At 39.4% G+C, this 24,165-nt stretch overlaps 2 protein-coding genes and 1 long non-coding RNA gene across 3 annotated transcripts in view; all 3 read left to right on the top strand.

Moving 5' to 3' along the window:
- Nucleotides 1-16,342, top strand: part of LOC135469333 (centromere-associated protein E-like) — a 34,848-nt gene extending 18,506 nt beyond the window's left edge. Inside the window, exons 19-30 of the mRNA XM_064747959.1 lie at nt 246-398; nt 1,347-1,597; nt 3,335-3,389; nt 4,026-12,236; nt 12,684-12,716; nt 13,417-13,485; nt 13,997-14,048; nt 14,444-14,525; nt 15,086-15,187; nt 15,346-15,446; nt 15,975-16,007; nt 16,175-16,342. Of these exons, the coding sequence (XP_064604029.1) occupies nt 246-398; nt 1,347-1,597; nt 3,335-3,389; nt 4,026-12,236; nt 12,684-12,716; nt 13,417-13,485; nt 13,997-14,048; nt 14,444-14,525; nt 15,086-15,167 (8,988 nt within the window). The 3' untranslated portion in view covers nt 15,168-15,187; nt 15,346-15,446; nt 15,975-16,007; nt 16,175-16,342. The remainder of the gene's footprint in view (nt 1-245; nt 399-1,346; nt 1,598-3,334; nt 3,390-4,025; nt 12,237-12,683; nt 12,717-13,416; nt 13,486-13,996; nt 14,049-14,443; nt 14,526-15,085; nt 15,188-15,345; nt 15,447-15,974; nt 16,008-16,174) is intronic.
- Nucleotides 16,343-16,438: 96 nt separating this feature from the next.
- LOC135467514 (uncharacterized) lies at nt 16,439-19,520 on the top strand. Its single transcript, XM_064745287.1, has 6 exons — nt 16,439-16,717; nt 16,998-17,049; nt 17,706-17,844; nt 18,013-18,113; nt 18,554-18,800; nt 19,409-19,520. The coding sequence occupies exons 1-6, from the start codon at nt 16,697-16,699 to the stop codon at nt 19,518-19,520; spliced, it is 672 nt and encodes a 223-aa protein (XP_064601357.1). The 5' UTR covers nt 16,439-16,696.
- Nucleotides 19,521-19,855: 335 nt separating this feature from the next.
- Nucleotides 19,856-21,642, top strand: LOC135469069 (uncharacterized). The gene is made up of 3 exons (XR_010444282.1): nt 19,856-19,948; nt 20,416-20,495; nt 20,869-21,642. It is a non-coding gene; the product is annotated as an uncharacterized LOC135469069 (long non-coding RNA).
- The last annotated feature ends 2,523 nt before the right edge of the window (nt 21,643-24,165 follow it).

Raw genomic sequence — 24,165 nt, 5'->3', positions numbered from 1 at the left:
TTTGTATTGGATAGTTTGTTGATTTTTTTCATTACCACATGAAACAAAGTAACCAAAGAGATACATATGTAATTTGGTGGTTCAGTGCTATTGTTTCAGTGAACAATTCTAATATATTTACTCTACATACATGTACCAAAGCCTGGGGGCTCTTATTTTTCTGTATGGTAAATCACTCAATCAACAATAGTGGTTGAATGAGTTTTCAAACTGATTTGTTATCTCATGCTTTTTTATATAAACAGAAATTATCTCCTGATTCCAAAAATTGCCAAAAACTGGAAGAGGAAATTTTGATCCAGCAGAAAAATGCTACAGATGCTGAAACTGTTGTCATGGAAACTAGAAAAGAACTAGCCATATCAAGAGATCATGTGAAGGATTTAGAGAAACAGCTGGTAAGGGCCAAGTGAAATTTGCTTATCATATGGATCCCATATTATCTGAACAATCCTTTGAGTCACACTTAATGATTGAGCCCTCCAAGCCAATTTTAGGGGTTCAACCTGGAAAATGTAGGGAGCTTAGATTCCTTGAAAATTGTTTAAAATGAACGAAATGTCAAATCACAATGCATCTTTTGTCTTTTTCATCTGAATTCTTTCAATACTCTATTTTGAGAAGGTCAGACTTGAGTATTGCCTTAAATATGACTATATGGTCTGTACCGTGGTACACCGCCGCTATATAATAGTATCACGATACTCCATACCTGGGCAAAATTATCACTTATATTACCTGAGAACAACACAAACGAAGCATTGGCTGATTTGTGTGGTCATTGATCAGTCAGTTATGAAACAAACAAATTAAATCTTGAAGCCTGTAAGTTAGTGAATGTCCGATAAAAACTCTGCCGTCATTCTTGGACATAATATTCTCTTTTCTTTATTTTGCCGTTTGCTTCACAGACTAATTCACATGATGGCTGTTCAGGCTGTAAATACATGATAACACCGTCTTAGATATGTGTAAAATATTCATCATGCACATCAGAATTAACTAGGCTTGTACTGAAGATGCACATAAATTTCTATATCTAAATGTCAATGAACAACGACTCTCACTACTCTCATACTGGCTTCTGGCCATAAGTGGGAAGGTCTGCCAGCAATCTGCGTATGGTCGTGGGTTTCCCTCAGGCTCTGCCCGGTTCCCTCCCACCATAATGCCGGCCGCCGTCGTATAAGTGAAATATTCTTGAGTACGGCGTAAAACACCAATCAAATAAATAAATAAATTAAAGAAAACATCAATAACAATGTTCCTGGCGACTTAAAAGACCTGTGTAGTGTGTAAATAAATATAATGATATTAGCTTTATAAATTTTTCTATTTTGTCACAGGCTGAAACCAAGAAACAGCTTGATCAATTAAGTAAAGAAAAAGCTGATTTTGATTATTTGATGGAACATGAGAAAGAAAAAAGTGAGAAATTACAGAAAAACCTGCGTGTAGAACTCCAGACAGCATATGAAGAAATCCGACAGCTTGAGCAGATGAAAAGCTCTGGTGGTGGGCTCATCAAGAAGAATGACCCTCTGCTACACCAGCTGGCTGAGCTTCAGGAGAAGGTCGGCAACCTGGATGTGTCTGTGTAAGTATCATTGGGACTTGACGGCAATCTGGATGTGTCCGTGTTAATAGCAGTGGGACATGACGGCAATCTGGGTGTGTCTGTGTTAATAGCAGTCGGACATGACGGCAATCTGGGTGTGTCTGTGTAAGTGACAGTGGGACATGACAGCAATCTGGGTGTGTCTGTGTAAGTAGCAGTCGGACATGACGGCAATATGGGTGTGTCCGTGTAAGTAGCAGTGGGACATGACATCAATCTGGGTGTGTCCGTGTAACTAACCGTGGGACATGACGGCAGTCTGGGTGTATCTGTGTAAGTAACAGTGGGATATGACGGCAATCTGAGTGTGTCCGTGTAAGTAGCAGTGGAACATGACGGCAATCTGGGTGTGACTGTGTAAGTAACAGTGGGACATGACGGCAGTCTGGGTGTATCTGTGTAAGTAACAGTGGGATATGAAGACAATCTGAGTGTGTCCGTGTAAGTACCACTGGGACATGAGGGCAATGCGGATGTGTTTATGTAAGTAGCAGTGGGACGTGACGGCAATTTGGGCGTGCCCGTGTAAGTAACAGTGGGACATGAGGGGAATGTGGATGTGTCTGTATGCAGCAGTGGGACATGACGGCATTCTGGGTGTGCCCATGTAAGTAACAGTGGGACATTAGGGCAATGTGGATGTGTCTATGTATGTAGCAGTGGGACATGACAGCAATTTGGAGGTGTCCGTGTAAGTAGAAGTGGGACATGACAATTTATTATTTGTATACAGAGAAAATTTCTGTTACAGTAGGGCAACTCAATTGTAATTGTTTTACATTCAGAAAAGTAGCCAGCTACTTGACTGAGAATTAAATGAGGAAGCCAGCTGCTGTATTTTCTACAGAAGTACTGTAGCAAGCTACAAGTAGCTCGTTACCACTTAATGAAGCCCCTGACTAAGTGATAACCATGGGTGATGTCTTGAGTTAAGGTTTTAGTAATTTAAATGTTTTTACTAACATCAGGTCAAGCAATTTTGCTTAGCTCAGAGACACAGTTTATGAAGGTTTTGGTTTGAAGTAACTAACATCCCTATAGGTGAGATCAGTGGGAAGGAAACTTCCCACTAGAAAATACATATAGCAATATGTAGTCAGTTGCTGATAACAGTGTTTGTAGGTTTTGAAACTGGTGATGATAAAATTTGTAACGAAGTCCACTATAGAGAGCATTCTTTGTAACCCTTGTTTATAAAGATTATATTAAGGTTTCTATGTCCATCTACACTCCTCACTCCTCGTGTCATCAAAAATGTATTTTATTGTGTATTTCTGTCAGTGTACTTGTATTGGAAAGTTTTCATTTGACTTCCCATAATTACTCCCATAAACTGAATTCCGGGAATCGAAGAGGATACTTCAACAAAAGGTTTGCTGATGAAACTGAGAAGCCTTCCATGACAAGTGTGAGATAGGCTTATGATCCCTGGGAGGCTAAAGCTTGTGCTGAAGCACTGCCCAAAGAGATAACCCAGCCATATGAAGCTGTGTGACAACATGTTCACCTCTCAGTCTGCTGTTACCCAGTGAGAAAGTCTGACCTAATACACTAAAGATGAAGGTGCATGTAGGGCATGATTTGACACCCAGATTTCACCAAGCATTAGCCCTACTAGAATAACAAGTTTTCAGTAAAATAAACATAAGAAACCCAAAATGTGCAACATTTTTATGCCAACAACTTTTCTGTTATAATTATGTTTTGTTTTTGCAGGGTTGTGTCTGAACGAGATGAGCTGAAGGAACAACTGAGTGATGCCAGAGCAGCTGTATGATATTACTGGATTATTTAACTTATTCTGCCCTGTTTATTCAACATTTTCACGTGTTCACCTGGTGTTGTTTCGGGACCTTTTTGACTGTCTAGACTGAAGCCATGATGTTGGCAAACCTACCAAGGCTAAATTATAAACTCAATTGAAAGAATAAGGGTAATAAGTTGCCTTCAAAGTTGCCTCTACACATGTGAAAAGGTTGAAGAAATAAGTTATTTTTAGTGATTGCAGAAGCTCTTTCTACACTTACATATATTCATAAACAGACCTGTGTAAGCCCACTATTGACACTCCTTGGTAACATAGGCTCACCTGTCTAAAGCTCCTCTAGCTACACGTAGCTGCCATATGCTCTTGACCATGGCCAGATCAAGATCTCATTGTCTCTGCTGTGTCTGTTAAGATTAAGACCACCTATTAACCCTTCTAGTCACCAGTGTAAGCAGAGAAAATTTTAAAAATCTGAGGATATTACATTGAAACCCATGTCACATCAGCAAAATGAAAAGGCTTATTTCCTAGCCCTGTCTTTTAACTTGGGAGAGAGGAGGTGACTAAGACTTTGATCTCAGTAAAACCAAAGTTTATTGTTCAGAACATTTGACTGCAAAAAGTAAATTTTTGTTGTAGGTACAGACAGCAGAAGAAGAATGTCAAGAGAAGACCAATGAATGCTCTACATTGATGGCAGAGTTGGCCGACCTGAAGGAAAGCGTGAAGGAGTTATCTAGTGATCTGTTAGATTCTCAGGACGAGTGCTTTAAACTGGCTGAGGAGCTGAACAGTGCGAAGAAGGAAATTGCGGAGAAGTCACAAATGCTTGAAAAACTACAAAGTTGTCATACATCTTCAACTGAAAATAATGAACTTGTCAAGAACAGCGAAATTGAGGCGTCTTCTCCACACAATAGCTCTCCTTCTGCCAATGTTATAAAACTGCAGAGAGAATTACAGGAGAAAACAGCATCCATCATTTCAGGAAAAGAAGAGTTGAAGCAGACTTTAGAAAAGGTTGAAAACTTGACTGAGGAAAATGAAATTCTTTTGGAGAAGTACACAGATCTGGAAGAAAGGTTGATAGCTGCTACGGAAGAGGAGGACAGACTGAACGAGAAGATCAAGAAACTGACAGAATCTTTAGATCCTGAGAAGCATTTGAATGATACCGAGAAGCCAGGTGAGAAAGCATCTACTTTGAAAGAAACAATTTTGCAGCAGGAGGATAAAATTCAGACCTTGTCTGAAATGTTAAACAAAGTTCAGGATAAGCTGACAGCTGGTTCAGAGGAATTGGACAAACAGAGACAAGACTATACAGACCTTGAGACTAAGTATCTGTTAATTTTGAAGAGAGACGAAGAAAGAAACAAATTGACAGGGAAAATTGATGTGCTGAACTGTCCTTTAAAATCAAAGGACACTGAAGAACATGCTAACTCTTCTTTCAGTGGGATAGATAAATTTGAGATGGATTGTACTGAGCAGCAAGAGAACGAATCAATTACAGAAGCTGACAGACTAAAACAACTTATTGCTGAAAAGGGGAAGTCTTTGGAGGAACTAAATAATGACGTCAAGAGAAAAGAAGTAGAGCTAATAGAATCTAACAAGAAGTTTGATTCTCTTGTGGAGGAATATGAAGCATTATTGAAAACACAGCCGATGGACAAGAATGAAAGTGAAGAATCTCAGTGTGTGGCTGACCCAGAGAAATCTGTAAATGACAAGAAAGAAGAATTTCAAGAACTTAAAAATCTAGTCCATGTAGAATCATGTGAATCAGAAAAGACATCAAGTGATTCAGATGAATCTCATGATGTCAAGACTCACTGCACTGTGTTTGTAGCACAGCCCTTCCTGGCTGAAGAATCCAGTAGTGATTCAGAACTGGCATACCTCAGAAAAACATTGCAAGAACAGGAAGCACTTACTACAGAAATGACTGCTTCTCTTGAAGAATCAAAAGACACCATTCTGGAAAAAGAGAAGGAAATTAGTTCTCTGACCAAAGTCTATGAAGATCTTCTGTCAAGGCACAAGCAATTCCCTGGAACTAATGCAGACATGCCTTTTGAGGATAAATCGCTGAAGCTTGACTGGAATCAGCTTGATGATTTTACAGAGGATATGGACAGCAACAAGAAACCCTTAGCACCTGAGCAGATAGATGCAAAGTCAGAATTGAACACCACACAGTTAGATGACAGTGAAGTTGCAGGCCTGAAGGACACTGTTGAAAAGCAGCAGTCAGAACTTTTGGACTTGTATGTTGCTGTTGAAAAAGCTGAAACTGAACTGATCAAGAGTAGGGCTGCTCTGAATGACTTGAAACAAAAATATTCTGATCTTTTGGAGAAGTTGTCCGAGAAAAGTCATGTATCTGATGACACATACGCATCCAAACAGCTTCCGCATGAACACGACTTGGAGAAAGTTTACACTGAGTTAGAAAAAGCAAAAGCTGAGCTCCAGATTGCTAATGAAAGAATTGCAACTTTGGAAAGTGTTCATACTCAAGATGGAAGTGATGAAAATGTGGAAGAGGATTTGTCGAGTTCAACATCGATGAAGGCAGAAAAGCCCATCCTAACCAAGGAGTTGTCTGTACAAACAGAGACAGTGCTTGTTAGTGAAGGTAATCAACAAGGTTCACCTGAACCACAGGGAAGTTTGCAGAAATCTCATGAAGATATTTCTGTCACAGATAGTGGACAAGAGGTAGTGGCTTATGCAGAGGAAGAGTTGAGCCAATCTCAGTCAGAGCTTGCAGAGGTGTATGCAAAGTTAGCCACTCTCCAAGCAAAATATGATGATCTTATGGCCCAGCATGGTCATCTTTTGACCAGTGAAAAAAAAATAAAGGTGCATTACCAAAATTTTGTCTTGGATGAGGGAAATGAACATATGGATGATAACCAATCCTCTTTAGAACTGACTGCAAAGTCTGGAATTGAACAAACAGAGAGAGAATTTGTAACAGAATATGTTTGCAAAGGAGAAACTTGTGAAAACTCTGACACATCCCTTGATGTGGAGATAACTACTCTTAGAAAAGTCATCCATATGAAGCAAATAGAACTGGCTGAAGCTGTTGATGCACTGGAGAAAGCAAATTGCCTGTTGCAAGAAAGCCAAAGCACAGTGGCAGCTTTGAAGACTGAAAATGAGCATCTTCAGGCGAAGTGTGGTACTGTGCATCTCTGTGAGACATCACAAACAAAACAGCATGTGTCCTTAACAGATGCTTTGCACTCAAAAGAGCCAAATCTGTCAGATATTCAGGTCACCGAAGAACAGCATGAGGCTAAGACCACTAAAGCACTTGATAAAGCTACAGCAGATCTGCAAGCCAATCATACGAGTTGTCAGACAGTGGTAGGTAGTGCACCTGACTTGACAGTGGCTTTGAACAATGTCACAGCTGATTTACAAGCCAGCAATGAAAAGTTGACAGCCTTGCAGTCCCAGTATGATGAACTGCTATCCCATCACAACAGTCAGGAGCCTCAAGTAGAAGATTCTTCGGATATATCTGAGCTAAAGATGGCATTGAATAAAACCACAGCCGATTTACAAGCCAGCAATGAGAAGTTGACAGCCTTGCAGGCCCAGTATGATGAACTGCTATCCCATCACAACAGTCAGGAGCCTCAGGTGGAAGATTCCTCGGATATATCCGAGCTAAAGATGGCATTGAATAAAACCACAGCCGATTTACAAGCCAGCAATGAAAAGTTGACAGCCTTGCAGTCCCAGTATGATGAACTGCTATCCCATCACAACAGTCAGAAGCCCCAAGCAGAAGATTCCTCGGATATATCCGAGCTGAAGATGGCATTGAATAAAGCCACAGCCGATTTACAAGCCAGCAGTGAAAAGTTGACAGCCTTGCAGTCCCAGTATGATGAACTGCTATCCCATCACAACAGTCAGGAGCCTCAAGCAGAAGATTCCTCGGATATATCTGAGCTGAAGATGGCATTGAATAAAACCACAGCCGATTTACAAGCCAGCAATGAAAAGTTGACAGCCTTGCAGGCCCAGTATGATGAACTGCTATCCCATCACAACAGTCAGGAGCCTCAAGCAGAAGATTCCTTGGATATATCCGAGCTGAAGATGGCATTGAATAAAACCACAGCCGATTTACAAGCCAGCAATGAAAAGTCGACAGCCTTGCAGTCCCAGTATGATGAACTGCTATCCCATCACAACAGTCAGGAGCCTCAAGCAGAAGATTCCTCGGATATATCTGAGCTAAAGATGGCATTGAATAAAACCACAGCCGATTTACAAGCCAGCAATGAAAAGTTGACAGCCTTGCAGTCCCAGTATGATGAACTGCTATCCCATCACAACAGTCGGGAGCCTCAAGCAGAAGATTCCTCGGATATATCCGAGCTGAAGATGGCATTGAATAAAACCACAGCCGATTTACAAGCCAGCAATGAAAAGTTGACAGCCTTGCAGTCCCAGTATGATGAACTGCTATCCCATCACAACAGTCAGGAGCCTCAAGCAGAAGATTCCTCGGATATGTCCAAGCTGAAGATGGCATTGAATAAAACCACAGCCGATTTACAAGCCAGCAATGAAAAGTTGACAGCCTTGCAGGCCCAGTATGATGAACTGCTATCCCATCACAACAGTCAGGAGTCTCAAGTAGAAGATTCCTCGGATATATCTGAGGTAAAGATGGCATTGAATAAAACCACAGCCGATTTACAAGCCAGCAATGAAAAGTTGACAGCCTTGCAGTCCCAGTATGATGAACTGCTATCCCATCACAACAGTCAGGAGCCTCAAGTAGAAGATTCCTCAGATATATCTGAGCTAAAGATGGCATTGAATAAAGCCACAGCCGATTTACAAGCCAGCAATGAAAAGTTGACAGCCTTGCAGTCCCAGTATGATGAACTGCTATCCCATCACAACAGTCAGGAGCCTCAAGTAGAAGATTCCGCGGATATATCTGAGCTAAAGATGGCATTGAATAAAGCCACAGCCGATTTACAAGCCAGCAATGAAAAGTTGACAGCCTTGCAGGCCCAGTATGATGAACTGCTATCCCATCACAACAGTCAGGAGCTTCAAGCAGAAGATTCCGTGGATATATCTGAGCTAAAGATGGCATTGAATAAAGCCACAGCCGATTTACAAGCCAGCAATGAAAAGTTGACAGCCTTGCAGGCCCAGTATGATGAACTGCTATCCCATCACAACAGTCAGGAGCCTCAAGTAGAAGATTCCTCAGATATATCTGAGCTAAAGATGGCATTGAATAAAGCCACAGCCGATTTACAAGCCAGCAATGAAAAGTTGACAGCCTTGCAGTCCCAGTATGATGAACTGCTATCCCATCGCAACAGTCAGGAGCCTCAAGCAGAAGATTCCTTGGATATATCCGAGCTGAAGATGGCATTGAATAAAACCACAGCCGATTTACAAGCCAGCAATGAAAAGTTGACAGCCTTGCAGGCCCAGTATGATGAACTGCTATCCCATCACAACAGTCGGGAGCCTCAAGCAGAAGATTCCGCGGATATATCTGAGCTAAAGATGGCATTGAATAAAGCCACAGCCGATTTACAAGCCAGCAATGAAAAGTTGACAGCCTTGCAGTCCCAGTATGATGAACTGCTATCCCATCGCAACAGTCAGGAGCCTCAAGTAGAAGATTCTTCGGATATATCTGAGCTAAAGATGGCATTGAATAAAGCCACAGCCGATTTACAAGCCAGCAATGAAAAGTTGACAGCCTTGCAGTCCCAGTATGATGAACTGCTATCCCATCGCAACAGTCAGGAGCCTCAAGTAGAAGATTCCTCGGATATATCCGAGCTGAAAATGGCATTGAATAAAGCCACAGCCGATGTACAAGCCAGCGATGAAAAGTTGACAGCCTTGCAGTCCCAGTATGATGAACTGCTATCCCATCGCAACAGTCAGGAGCCTCAAGCAGAAGATTCCTCGGATATATCCGAGCTGAAGATGGCATTGAATAAAGCCACAGCTGATTTACAAGCCAGCTATGAAAAGTTGACAGCCTTGCAGTCCCAGTATGATGAACTGCTACCCCATCACAACCGTCAGGAGCCTCAAGCAGAAGATTCCGCGGATATATCTGAGCTGAAGATGGCATTGAATAAAACCACAGCCGATTTTCAAGCCAGCAATGAAAAGTTGACAGCCTTGCAGTCCCAGTATGATGAACTTCAAACCCTTCATCAAGCAGTAGTAACATCAATGGAGGTGTCTTCTTCTGAGTTTGGAATGACAGAGGCTTTGGATAAAGCGATGGCTGATTTACAAGCCAGCAATGAAAAACTGTCAACTTTACAATCTCAGTATGATGAACTTCAGACTCTTCATCAAACACTGGTAGCCACAATGGATGCATCGTCTAATGTACTTGACAAGACAGAGGCCATGGCCAATTTACAAGTCGCCAGTGAAAAACTGTCCACCTTACAGTTACAGTATGATGAACTTCAAAGGCTTTATGAATCCAAAGAAACTTCAACAGATGTTGAAACTTCTGAACTAAGGGAAGCATTGAATAAAGCCACAAGAGACCTGCAAGCCAGGGATGAAAAATTGTCCACATTACAAGCCCAGTTTGATGAACTTCAGAGTATTCATGAAATGTCTGCTTTGGAAGGTACTACCAATATATCTGAGCTCAGAAAAGCTTTGGATATAGCGAAGTCAGATCTACAAGTCAGCCATGAACAGTTGTCAGTACTAAAAGCTCAACATGATGAGGCCCTATCATCACTTAAGTGCAAGCTAACATCCGAGTCTTCTGAAATGGCTGCAGCACTAGAAACTGCTAAAGTTGATTTTGAAGATTGTAATGAGAAGTTAAAAGATTTGCAAAGTCGTTATGATGAGCTTGTGACGTTTCAAGATGTCCCCTCAAGAGAAGGCTACATGGCTGAGAAAGTGACTTATCAAGAGATAATTGATAAACTCAAATGTGAAATGATTGAGAAAGATTGTGCTTTGAACAGTACAAAAACTGAACTCTGTGAGTGTAAGGAGATGGTGTCAGAAAAAGAACAACAGCTGGTATCTCTGAAGGAAACCATAAATGGTCAACAAACTGAGCTGACAGCAAAAGCAGACACTGTACAAAAACTGGAGAAGGAACTACAAGATGTCACACAAAATTTCACAGGCCTTCAACATGAGCATGAGGAATCTCTTAAAAGACATGCAGAACAAATGGAGAAGGCGGAGTTAGAATTGCTAGAGAACTCAAAGAAATTGGTTGATTTAAGATCAACATATGAAACAGAACAGTCAGTTAAAGAAGAGAGAAATTCTCTTATTGATCAGGTTGAGAAGCTCAAGCTGGAGCTATGTGAGAGGAATTCTGCTCTGGCAAAGGCTGAAGAAGAGGTTGTAGAAAGTGTAAGGAAACAAAATGATTTGAACAGCAAACATGAAGTACTTTTAGAAAAATACAATGATCTTCTGCAAAAAGAGGCTGATCTTCAGCAATTGCTACAATCTGCTGAGTTGTTGAAGACAGAAATTAGCGAAAACCTTGCTTCAACAAAGGACCAGCTGGAAAACTTGCAGCAAAAGTATGAGCAGGAAAAGTCCTCTGCACTTCAAGAACAGGGCACCTTTGTAACGGGTCTTCAGGAAGAAATTGAGAAAAAGGCATCGCTATTGTTACTAGCTGAGAATCAGCTGAAAGAAATACAAGCCAAGCTGGATGCTAAGCGGATAGAATACAACATGCTGTACGAAAAATATTCAGAGCTCACAGAAGATTTGTCTTCAAAAGATATGATGATCACAAAAATGAGTTCAGAGATTGAAATTAAAAGCAAAGAGCTGGAGGATAAAAAAATGGAAATTAAATCCATGGAAAAAGGTTTTGAAGCTCTTGAAAGTGAGCTTAGGAGAAAATATGATAAAGCTGTGATGGAATTAGAAACATTAAGAAAATCTTTGGAACAGACCCAAGGAAAATTAGAAGAGCATGTAGCAAAGGAAAGAGCACAGGACAAACAGTATAACAGAATTGTTGCAAACTTTGAGCTTGCTCAGCAGAAAGTGCAGACACTCTCTGAAAAGTGTGCACAACTTGAAAGTCAGATAACCATCGAGAAGGAGAAAGGCAAAGATTTAGAAGCTGAGAAAAGAAAAGTAGAGGAAGAACTCAAATCAAATCAAGGTAAAGTTGAGGCCATGCATGTTGAGTCTAGCTCAATGTTGCGACAGGAACTCGAAAAACTTCAGCAAGGAATTTTGGGGAGATCAAAGGAAGAGTCTCATCTCGAAGGCTTACTTCGAGAGAGTCGTACAGAGTGCTCTAAGCTGCAAGAAGAATTAAAAGCTGCTGTTCGTGAAAAAGATCAACTAAAAAGTCAGCTGGATAATCTGAGCAAGACACAATCAGAAAAGAATTATCTTCAGAACCAGCTTTCACACATCATGTCTCTTCTTGAGGACTTGAGACAGAATAAAAATCATCTACAAGCCAAGCTCACCAAAGCGCAGGCTGAAAATGAGAAGTTGAAGTCTGCCCCACAGGGTTATGAGAAAGCTGAGCTAGAGACTGAAGTTGGCCGCCTCAGGGATGAGCTGTACAAAGCCAAGCAGCAAGCCAATCAGAAAGCACAGGATGGAGATCTGCAAGCAAAATTATCAGAAAAGGAAGCAGCCTTGGACGAGCTGAGAGAAGAGGTGACCAGCCTACAGCATACATGCAACACACTGAAAGATCAGCTAGAGGAAAAGACACAGGCACTGGACAAAGCCAAGGCAGATTGTGAAGCAAAGGAGTCAAACTTACAGAAGATGATGTCCTACCTCAATGGACAGGTAGGGTTAATTACAGATTGTTTCTATGTAGAATTATTCATATTTATGATCACCATTTATTCATATCTGTGTTGTGTTTTAAATCAAATTTTCAGAACTGGCTTTGTTGAAAAGGCCTATCTTTCCATAAAGAGAGATTTTTTTTCTTGCAAGGTTGAAGTTGTGAAGCATTGAAAATATTATTTGTTTATAATGTCATTATCAAAATGGTGATAAAGGTGTCAAGAACGGGTCATGGATTTTCCCATCATTTGACATTTTTTGAGTTAGTGCATTGTGAATAGAATATATTTCATCAGGGAAAAGGCCCTCTAGTTTTATGAATCTTGCTGATTTTAGTCATTATGTCATTGTGTTCATACTGAACTCTGATCACCTGGAAACTTTATAAATGAAATTCATAAACTAAGTATATATTCCCGGTAACACTTCAGTATTTTCTTTCAGAAACCTATGGAGGAAATGAAGTTGAAAATGGAGGTAATGTTTACATTCTGTTTTAGGACACTTGTGTCTGTGATGGGATTAGTGTTATAATATATATATGTAAATATTTATTTATTTGATTGGTATTTTACGCCGTACTCAAGAAAATTTCACTTATACGACGGCGGCCAGCATTATGGTGGGAGGAAACCGGGCAGAGCCCGGGGGGAAACCCACCACCATCCGCAGGTTGCCGGCAGACCTTCCACTTACGGCCAGAGAGGAAGCCAGGCATGAGCTGGACTTGAACTCACAGCGACCGCATTGGTGAGAGACTCCTTGGTCAATACGCTGTGCTGGTGCGCTAACCAACTGAGCCACGGAGGCCCCTACATGTAAATAAGGCATTGCCTGTCAGGGTACTTCATCTCAGGGCTCGTTAACCTGGGAAGGCATGGAGCTAGCTTTATATTTAACACTGATTAGAATATTCAAAGAGGTTGTGTGCGCTGTAGTCTGCTAGAGTTCTGGTGCACTTAATCTGTCCATGGGCATACAAGTGAAGCATTCTTAATGTTGAGATGAAACACCCTAATTAAATTAATCTTGATAGCAAAGGTAAAATATAAGACACAATGAAATAACATGGAATCTCTGGTAGCATGGTGGACAAATGCCTCCTTCCTCTAAAATGGAAATCCTCGTAATGCGCTAAATAAATAAGTTATAATTGGTTTACTGATTTTCCTTTTAGCTGCGAGACTTGCAAAAAGAAAATGAGAAGCTGAAAAAAAGGATCCAAATGGGGATGGAATTGCAAGCAGTAAGAGAGTTTTGACTGTACTAAGCTGATTGGTATATATCCACATTCAAGTCCATTAATGCCTGTATCTGGTTGGCTTCATTATTATGGCAGATAAAATCTGCCGTGACTTACTACTTGCAACCTGGTACATGAAGAGAAACATGGATATCAACACTACTTAGCATGTTGGACATGCAGTAAGTCTGAAGTTTATTTATTTATTTGATTGGTATTTTATGCCGTACCTCAAGAATATTTCACGTATACTACAGCAGCCAGCATTATGGCAGGAGGAAACCGGGCACAGCTGGTGGGGGGGGGGGGGGGGGAACCCACGACCATCCGTAGGTTGCAGGAAGAACTTTATTCTTGCATGTAGGTTAAGTGCATTGTTTGAACCATTTCGGTGGATGATAGGCTGCAAGTGTCATTGAGCAAAAACAAAAATACATGAAGATCATATTGGCTTTATACTTGGTTGAATTTTTGTCAGAATTTAATAATTTTAAGTGTGACATGTCTCTTGTAGGATGCAGATACTACAATCATGTCCCGTGAGGAGGAAATAGAAAAGCTGAAAGGTGAGTCACAAGTATTTAATGTCACTGACATAATTTTTCTAAAGTTGATATACACATTAGTCTGTAGCCAATAAACTCTCATCCAGAACTTGAGAGGCAATTATATTTATGTATTTTTTTTGTGTGTGTGTGTGTGTGGGTGGCAAAGTTTGGACATGAGGACATTTTGAAGCATTACTCAGTCTATGTTGGTATGTATCCTGTATCTTGATAAGCCACATAACTACAAGGGTGAGCCACATAACTACAAGGGATAAACACCTACATGTAGTGACAAAGGAAGCTTAGCCTGTAACTTTGAAACCTGTAGTACATGTATTTTCCCAGGATAGAAACTAGGACATGGGCAGCTCTACTTTCCTGACATGGCTGATATTTGGCCTTTGTATTTGCAGATGAAATAACTAATTTGCGTGAGCAATCATCTACACAGTCCACTGATCAGACTCAGATGGGGGAGCTGTCACAGATGAGAAGGCAAGTGCTTAAATTACAGAATGAATTGTGGATGCTACTTAAACTGTATGAGTAGCAGTATAAGTTTTGCAGAAGCCTGTTACAGATGTAGCATTATCAGATCATTTTATATGAGAGCTGACTGCATCTGCATGCTTGACATACAATAAAACTATGGATACATAAATAATTTGAAAATGGTCATGATCATTTCCAGTTCTGGGCATCAGAGTTTTCAACTTTCACAAGCTGGAGGCTGTCAAAACATGTCAGTTGTCAGTACTGGTTGGTGGGCCTAGTTTGGATACAATGAACATTGTTCCTCTACTGTAAAGCATGTTATTAGTGACATTATGGTGAAGTCCCTTTGGGCTATAACATTGCTTTGCGGCACCTGAGGGCAAATCAGTGCATTTTGGCATGGGCAGGTATATATAATATTGAAAATGTCATCACATAACTTCCATATTAGATGTACAATCTGTTTAGTGTCCACCCCCTTGTCCGTCTCAATTTGAAAACTTTGTAATATAATTTTGAATGGCTGACAAAAACACCATGGTATTTTTTTCTAATTGTAGAATAACTTCATTGATGGAGACAGTGGATCAGAAAAATAATGAAATTACCTCATTAAAAAGAAGAGATGCAACGTCTGAATGAACAAGTGTTGGCCAATGACAGTGAGTTTCTACAGAGTGCATGCAGGCAAAGGTTGAAGTATATCAGATCTGTTTTCATTCTTCTCAGTTTAGCTATTATTTTTCATGTTAACTGACAACAATCAAAATGATTAAGTAATCTACCATAGTATTATGCTTTATGAAATTATTACTTACAGATAAGTTAGAGGAAAAAACAAAAGCACTGGACAAAGCAAAGGCAGATTGTGAAGTAAAAGATTCAAACATACAGAAGATGATGTCCTACCTCAATAGACAGGTATTATGTTCTTGATGTGTTGTTTCTAAAGGCAGTTGTGGAGACTACCATATATCGGTATCCTTGCCATGCAGAAACCATGTGCAGCAGTCCCTTGTCCAAGTTATGGTTTTCATACTTTGTTTAGGAAACAAATTTTTGGTTTCCAATTTTGAATTCATAAAGCATTGAAAAAAATTGTCTTACCAATCAAAGTAATGGTTAAAATACCAAGGAAGTTTACTACCTTAGCTTTTCTGATTGGGTGCACCATGAATTGACTCATCAGGAGGAAGGACATTTATAGCTTTACATCCTTGCTCACCAGTTTTTGAATGCCTATTTAAGTCATAATTCTCATTTTCAGTCTGCCCTAAAGTTAAGCTGAAATTTTGAATGATTTTTTTATAACATGTTTGTACTGAACTCTGATAACTGTGCACAACCTTAAACTATTTGCGTAAGACTTAAGTAAGCTTATATTCCTGCAAATGGCCAGCAGTGCTGATCTAGTTGAAGTAACGTATGGCGTACTTATATTTCTTTCAGAAACCAGTGGAGGAAATGAAATTGAAAATGGAGGTAACTGTTATTTCATGGCCCTCCTGTGTGTTTGGGTGTTATGATTTGAGGGATATGTATATAGATAAGCTATTGTCTGTCCATGTCCTTCATGTCTGATGACATGTAACCTGGAAATGTGCTCTCATGCTGGCTTGCCTGACACTGTGATTTGACTATTTAAATAGGTTATGTGTCCAAAGTTCTGTAAGAGTTATGGTGGAAGTCAACACTGGCATATTTAATAATCAAAAAGATTAGTATTTAACATTGAGGACAAAGGACTCACCAGAACAGATAAGTTCTTCATTATGACCTCTTGTTGATGACGGGAACTTGTATATAGTTATGACTTTTTCGGTTGGTCCATGAGTCAAGTTTTCTGCTCATCTTGAAAATAAGTGCAGTTTTTTTTTTCAGATATTTAAATCTCAGGGGCCAGTCGTTTTTAACAACTTTTTAATAGGGCTACTATTTTTAAGTGGTAATTTAAGTTAATCCAGACTTAAATCTTAATACCAGTCTCTTCCCAATACAAAGTACTTTAGTCTGTACTAAAGTTAATACTGAAATAAAGTTCTATTACACTTTTGAACAACTGTGCCCTGCATATTACATTTTGGACATACTTGAGTAACTGATCTTGCCGTTTTTTCTTGTAGCTACGAGACTTGCAAAAAGAAAACGAAAAGTTGAAAAAAGTGATTCAAATGAGGATGGAGTTGCAAGCGGTAAGGCATTTTTGACTGTGTAAGGTGGACTGATGTCCATGTCTGTTGTACCTTCAATTTAATGGCTGCTAAAATCTACTGTGACTTTTTATTCCTAACTTACCCTAGACTTTTTGAGGCATTCAGTGCATCTGTTTGTTTATGTTTACAAAGAGTGAATAGTTTTGGCCAACACATCATGTGATCGGTTACATGTACGCTTGGGAAAAGTGGAGGTAAAGTTGGCTTACATGGTTGAATATTTCTCAAAACTTCACAGTTTTTGACATGTCTCTTGTAGGAAGCAGATACTAGAATCATGTCCCATGAAGAGGAAATAGGAAAGCTGAAAGGTGGGCCACAAGTATCAAACTTCACTTAAATTGTACATGTAGACATTCAATCTGTAGCTAACACTAAATTTTGTACTTACGTCGTTACAATTACAGAGTGACATTCCAATGCAAAATAATGTCGCTGTTTTATAGTACTGTAAGGCTACTTGGTTATCTTTGAACATGGCAGGATTCATATTTGGATAAAACTACTGATAGATTGACACCCAAACCCACCCAAAAACAAAATCCAGATCTAATCCTGTTTGTTTTTATGTTATGTATGCCATCCCATGATAAAATTGGCGCATTGGCCCTACTCTGATGTTGTGTTTCACTCTATTTACCTAACATTAAGAGCAATGATTTTATTTGTTCCTGTGTTTTTTATCATTTGGAATTCCTTGAAATGGCAAGTTTGTCTCTTTAAAGCCATTTGTAATAAATTTTAATGAATCCGTCTGTGATGTTATGTAGTACACAAGGTATATATGAAAAACATCAGTGATGTGCAATTTGGCCTTGTATGTGTTGTGACAAAATGTGATAAAGACTCACACATTCTGATATTCCAAATTTGATAAATTTTGCATGAACCCTCTAGCATAGTAGTTCTCAGGATACAGAATAGGACATGGACGGTTCTACTGTTATGATATGGTGTCTTTTTGCAGAGGAAATAACTGCACTGCGTGAGAAATCATCCATACCATCCACTAGTCAAGCTCAGCTGGAGGAGTTGGCTCAGATGAAAATGAAAGTGTTTGGTTTAGAGAGTGATTTGAAGATGCTGCCTAAACAGTATGAGAAAAGGTATGTTTTGGCCAGGTGCTTAACATTGGATGCATTTTGGTGTGTTTTCCCTCACAGTGTTGCATGAAGATGTAATTTAGTGTTCGCTCCCTCCTCTGTCTGCAGTTGAAAGCCCTGAATTATCCTGTTTAATTGTTACTAAAAACAGGCTGTAATTTATAATTGTAGGATTGCCTCTCTGACGGAGACGGTGGATCAGAAAAATAATCATATCACCTTCCTAAAACAAGAGATGAGACGTCTGAATGAACAAGTATCCGCCAATGACAGTGAGTTCAACAAGGGTGTATGTGTACAGGGGATGAATCTTAATTATCATAGTGCTCCTAGAGGACAGTGAATCCAGTCGAATTGACACAAATTCGTAGCTCTGCTTTTTGCTATAGGTTAAATTCTTTGTGGTGCCTCTGCTAGCCTAAGGTGGGATAGCTTCCTCTGTCTACCTGCTTTTCTTCACCTGTAAAACTGACCTGTGCGATACACATGAAAGCGCAATGACCGTGAATGGGATATAAATTCTGTCAGATACATGTAAATAAGAACTATTTCCTATCATGGGTACACTGCCTTTCCTGTCATGGAAAGTGTGCCTTTTCTGTCATGGGTAAAGGCCTTTCCTACTACGAGAAATACCTATGCTTATGAAATTCTGGCTTCAGTGTTGACATTTGGCTTGCTTCTGTTATGACTGTATCATTTTTCCCACCAGCAATTTGTTTCCTGAAGGAGAACGAAAGGAAGCCGTCAGCCACCTCCTCTGTCTCACACTCTGTGGAGGACAGTGCAGCTTCTGACACGTCTGTGCCTGAGGTGCTGTATGCTGGTCGCAGTGGCATTGTCGACAGTGACTCCATATATATCCTACAATCACAGAATAACCGTCTGCAGAAGGAGAATAAGAGGCTGCTGGCAAAGCTAGAGGCTTACGAGAAACATACCAAGAGGAAAGGACTTAGGTAGGACTGCACTCTGATCAGCAATGTGATATTGTTTGATTAGATTGTTTTACACCTTGGCAATCTAACACGCATATGTGGTATATTACATGTGTGCCAAGAAACCTGTGCTGGCTGGCTGGCTCCAACTTTCAGGCCCTTAGCTCCGAAAGTTGTGTGTTTGAATCCATCTCTTGCTGTTTTTGGCTCAGGCATTGTGTCAGGAGATTTGTTAGGGATCTGGGAAAACAGTGTTTACTTTAGACAATTAGGTGCCTTACACCCATAAACATGACAGCAGTACAATTTTTTTTTTAATTTGGCATTAAAAACCAAGAGGATAAGTAAAGTATGATGTATAAATGCAGTAATATAATTTATTTAATCCTGAACTTGTAAGACTTTTTCCAGCCTGTAACAAAAGTGGTCTGAAACTTTTAACTCCTTTATTACAGGTTATCTATTATGTCACATTTTGCAGTGTATGTGTGAATAAAGCAGATATGGGACACACACAAGCACTGCAATGTCACAGAAGAAAATCATGTGTTGTACTTCGATCTGAACCCTTTTGTGTAGATTGGATTCTCCTGTCCCATTCTGTTTCATGTGTAAATTTCTTCTTCCAGGTCACAAAGTAAGCTTGGAATGAAAGAAAACACCATACCTGTAACTCAGGAAAAGCCGGAACCTGTTTGTGAAGGTTGGCTTTTCTCCTTTTGTATAATACTAGTATGTTGAATCTGTTGCCATTTGCCATTTATGTATTTATACATTGTATCAAGATGATACGTGTGAATAGTGTTTGATTGACCACTTGTTTAATGACATTGAATCACCTTTGCCTTACATTACACATCTGACATGTTCTCGATGGCAAAGTATTGTGACTCCTTCCTCACTTCTGCCTCATAATGTATTTTCTGCCTTCAAAACGAATTAGTGGGTACATTGCACTTTTAATTTCAGAAATTTGGGGTTTTCAAATAGAGTTCTTTTTTCCTTTCCATGTAAATTTTTTTTTTTGGGGGGGGGGGGCAAATTTACAAGTGTTTACTAATTTTTGTCGGTTTTTCAGACAAACCAGAGGTCATTACTACACCAAACAACTCATTTCCTGCAGCTGACACTCCTCCCAAGCTTGCAACCTGTGGTCAGCAAGGCAAGAGGTGTGTAGCAACTTCTCCTTGCAAAATTAGAATGTTAATGTTTTAACTGTGGACACATATACATAATGTTTGAACAGGAATCCAGTAGAGGTCATTAACCCCATGCTTGGATCAGTTTTGTCGATCCTTAGCCGCTGTTAGTGCAGATATTAGATACATAAAGATCACTATACACCTTGGTGGATGAAGCTGTGTTGGACACAATGTGTGAATGGTTGAGCAATTGTAAGCTTCACATCTGAGGTTTGTCACATACACGCCAAGACACATGGGTATATGTGGAGTCCATCTACCTGACCACCTTGATATAAGCTATCACAGAAAATTTTCTTGAGTTTACAATGAAACACTCAAATAAGTGAACATACAAAAATGGGAAAAAGTCAGTGGTAGATAAATGTTTCTTACTCGAGTCATGGGACGTACATTGGATAGCCATTTATGTACATTACTTTCTTGTCGAGCAGAGTGACAGACATGGAGTCGGCTGTCTCCCTCACAGAGGAGAAATCCAGTACTCAGAAGCAGTTAGCAGAAGGTCCATCAGGTTGGAAAATTTAGTTCATTCTGTTTTGTTCTTGCAGTAATTTCTTGGGTACAACATTAAAACAGCAATCAAATAAATAAATCAATAAATGTAACCATAGCTAGCAAACCGCTGCTATAAAGTTATAAAAAGGAAAAAAAAAATCAGGACCTCATGCAACAAAAGAGCTTTGTGATTATTCTGTACAACATTTCAAATCGTTTGTTTAGTTGGCACAGGAGCTGCAGGGATTTAGTTTTATCGTGGAGCCTTAGAGAGTTCTGTTAACTGTGAACCGTGGCACACCATCACTGTGTTACAACCCTTCATATTAGATTTGTTTGTCTGACTGTAAATTTCATCCTAACTCATTTCCTTTTTTTGTTTTCTTCAGTACCAGCATCAGCCAAGGACTCCTCATTGAAGGACTATTTAGTGCCCAGGGCTTCCATTCGGACTAGATCCCAGAAATCCAGAGAGGAACAGTGTCAGCAGCAGTAGTCTGTACAAAACTAACTGAACCCCGTTGCCAGGTGTGATGTGAAATCGTCCAAAGAGTTTTGCCACAAGAGCATGCACCTGTACACTTTTAGCAGTGCTTAATCCCCCCAGTAAGAGCAATAGATAGAAGATTTCCCACTAACATGTTCCACCTATTTGTGATCATATACATAAATATTCAAGTGAGGAATGGAATGGTTATTCCTCTGAGAAACATTCAGGTTTACCTGTATGTGTGTACAGTACAACACCTGCAGCAATATGTTAACATTAAGTAGTAACAGGGTTATACAGCTTTTGCTACATATGTGTAACCTTCCATGAAGAACGTACGTGTACATGCTAAGGCTTGTATGCCAGATCATATTTTCCTCGTCATTATGTACCAAAGTGATACGATTCGCTGGTTATCATCCCTTCAAGGATCCCTGTACGTCAAGTTAACCGCAAGTTTTAATGATTGTTTTATAGTCTCTGGATAATGTCTGACCTGTTATTACAGTATATGTACATACATGTATTGAGCAGTAGAACACTTTTATCAATGTATGGGTTTTGTGTAAGATTTCTAAAGTTATAGATACTGGCTTTAATACAGATGTGCAAATGTTCCATATACAATATAATCAAATACAACTGTCCATCTTTGTCTTCAAGAGTGCATTCCTCGTATATAAATATATATTTATATATGTATTTTATATATAGTTTATACATCTGTATACAAAAAAGCTGTAAAATGCTTCTATTTAAAAATAAAAAATCCTGGAATTAATGTAAACTCCGAACTGCAGAATAAATACTAGTATTGTAAATGAATATTTTTCTATGATACTCGACTTTTATTGTAAAATTTAAAAACATTCTTCACTAACCCTTTAGATCAGCTCACCTTGTGAAATTTTAGTGCAGTGAATCCTTTAACTGTAAAATATTTTTTAGAATATCAGCCATTTTTATAATAGCAGAAATATCTCACAGTAGTTAACTGCTTCAGTTGATATCAATGGTTTTTTTGGTTTTTTTTTTCTACAATTTATATCTTGGTAAGGTTGTGGCATGTTATGGGTGACCGCTGTTCTTTCTTTAAAAAGAGCTAAGTGCATCAGTTGAAATAGATGTTTCTTACACGGTATCTCATGATGGAGTTTTGCCATGTTTTAGCGACCCTTTTTCATTTGTCAGGTGAAGCCTCGCTTGTCTCTTGTACAGATAGATAAGTTTGGCTGGGCCCTGTTCTTCAGCTTTGTTTAACAGGGCAGAGAACTGGAAATTTATTTTTCATGCAAAACTTAGAAAATACCTTGATAGTAAGGAATGGGTTGTGACCATCTTGAAATTAAACCCATACTGTGATAGTGGCAGACACTCATTAAAACAGATGAAATCAAATATGACTGTATTTTGACCCATTATTTCCTACTTATCAAAGTGGTATGGATGTCATTTAGAAAGTGAATTTTAAGTAACAGTATTATCATAATTTGGAATTACACTTTCTTAATATTGCACGGAATTATAGTGCTGAAAATTGGCTCGCAGTGCTGAGGTTTCGAACTCGGCGACCTCAGAGCCAGCAATACATATCAAGCATCCAGACCACTCGACCAACAGGCCTCGCACAAAAGTAGGAAATAGAAGACCGGTAGAATTTACAGCGAAAATACACTACCCCTCTGATGATCAGAAATGACACATCTCCCTCAGAGGAACAGTATTGTGCCGAACTTTGAGGTCACTGGTTCGAAACTGATGGTGGTCTCATCCAGTTTTCAGCATTGGAATTCTGTGCTGTATTCAAAAGGTTTATTCCTAATAATCATAATACTTTTACTTAAAATCCACTCTCTAAATGTGGCAGGAATAAAACTCCTGACTACTGGGTATGGCAAACCTGATCAGATTCTAGTCTGCACAGACGACCAATGTTCCTTATCCCTTTGTCTCCAAAATAACAGCTGGCAATATAATGTATCCAAAATGTGACTTGGGGGCTCTATTAAGATGGGATTTGGAGTAAGGGGTTTGGTTAATTTATTTTTTTATTTATTTATCTGATTGAGGTTTTACACCATACTTGAGAATATTTCACTTGTACGACGACGGCAAGCATTATGGTGGGAGGAAACTTGGGAAACCCATGACAATCAACAATTTGCTGACAGACCCACGTACAGCCGGAGAGGAAACCAGCATGAACAGGTGGTGAGAGGCTCACTGGACATTAGGCCATGCTCACATGCTAACCCCCTCGGGGGGAAAAAAAGGGGCATAAATTTAGTTACTTCACCTATAGCCTGCACTCTACATCTGACTATATGAAATGTATGGATTTGTCTGTGCTGTAACAAGGCTACAAATTCGCACTCTGTGTCCGAGACCTTTAAAGTTTATCACTCATCAAATGAGTGATTATAGCTTACGCTACTTCAGCAGTATCCGAGTCACATTATGGCAATTTACCACTGGACAGTTTCATAAAAATATCAGTTTTTTTACCAGGAATTTATTTATTTGATTGGTGGTTTACACTGTACTCAAGAATTACCAGGAATTTGTTTATCATATAAACCTGTCTAGATATATGGAGGCCTTTGTGGCCCTTTACTTTTTTTGTGAACATCATGCAAGAGTGTACAGTACAAAAAAATTTTAAGAGCTTGGCACGGCCCAACTCCAGATTGACTCCAGGTGGCAACATCATCGCACAGTGGTCATCAGTGATTGACAGCCTTGGGTAGGGAACGTGACATTCCTGCTCTTGTTGCTAGGATTCTGGCGATAATAAGCCATTATCAGAGCCTGTGAAGCATTTGCACAGCCTTGTGTTCAACATATTCCCTGTTGCACATGAAAGAGCAACATTAAGTGCAATTTATGCACATTTTATCATTTTAGATTTACCAGAGGAAGGCTACACAAAAAATATGATTTTACCCGTCAACACAGAATAATGCCTTCACAATATGCTTGAATAAAAACCTTGCAAATATGCAAAAAAGCTGAAGAACTACAGTGTGACTAATTGTCACTTGATGCTGAGTTGGTTGAGTTCTCTATTAAAAATACACATACTTATCTTCATGTGTGATGCCCTAAAAACTGAGAATACAATACTTCACACCTGTGCACATTTTTAATTTGTTTTTAATTATCTAATTTTCATGTATGAACAAATGGCGTTCCAAAT

Source organism: Liolophura sinensis, chromosome 6, assembly GCF_032854445.1.
Source record: "Liolophura sinensis isolate JHLJ2023 chromosome 6, CUHK_Ljap_v2, whole genome shotgun sequence".
NCBI classification, from domain to species: domain Eukaryota; kingdom Metazoa; phylum Mollusca; class Polyplacophora; order Chitonida; family Chitonidae; genus Liolophura; species Liolophura sinensis.
This window is presented reverse-complemented; position numbering and strand designations above follow the sequence as displayed.

What these genes read in the sequence shown, in the direction of transcription:
- LOC135467514 (XM_064745287.1), top strand. Translation starts at nt 16,697, where the DNA reads ATGAGGATGGAGTTGCAAGCG. An exon ending in GGAAATAGGAAAGCTGAAAG is followed by an intron (nt 17,050 to 17,705) that starts GTGGGCCACAAG and finishes GTCTTTTTGCAG; the next exon opens with AGGAAATAACTGCACTGCGT. An exon ending in ACCAAGAGGAAAGGACTTAG is followed by an intron (nt 18,801 to 19,408) that starts GTAGGACTGCAC and finishes TTCTTCTTCCAG; the next exon opens with GTCACAAAGTAAGCTTGGAA.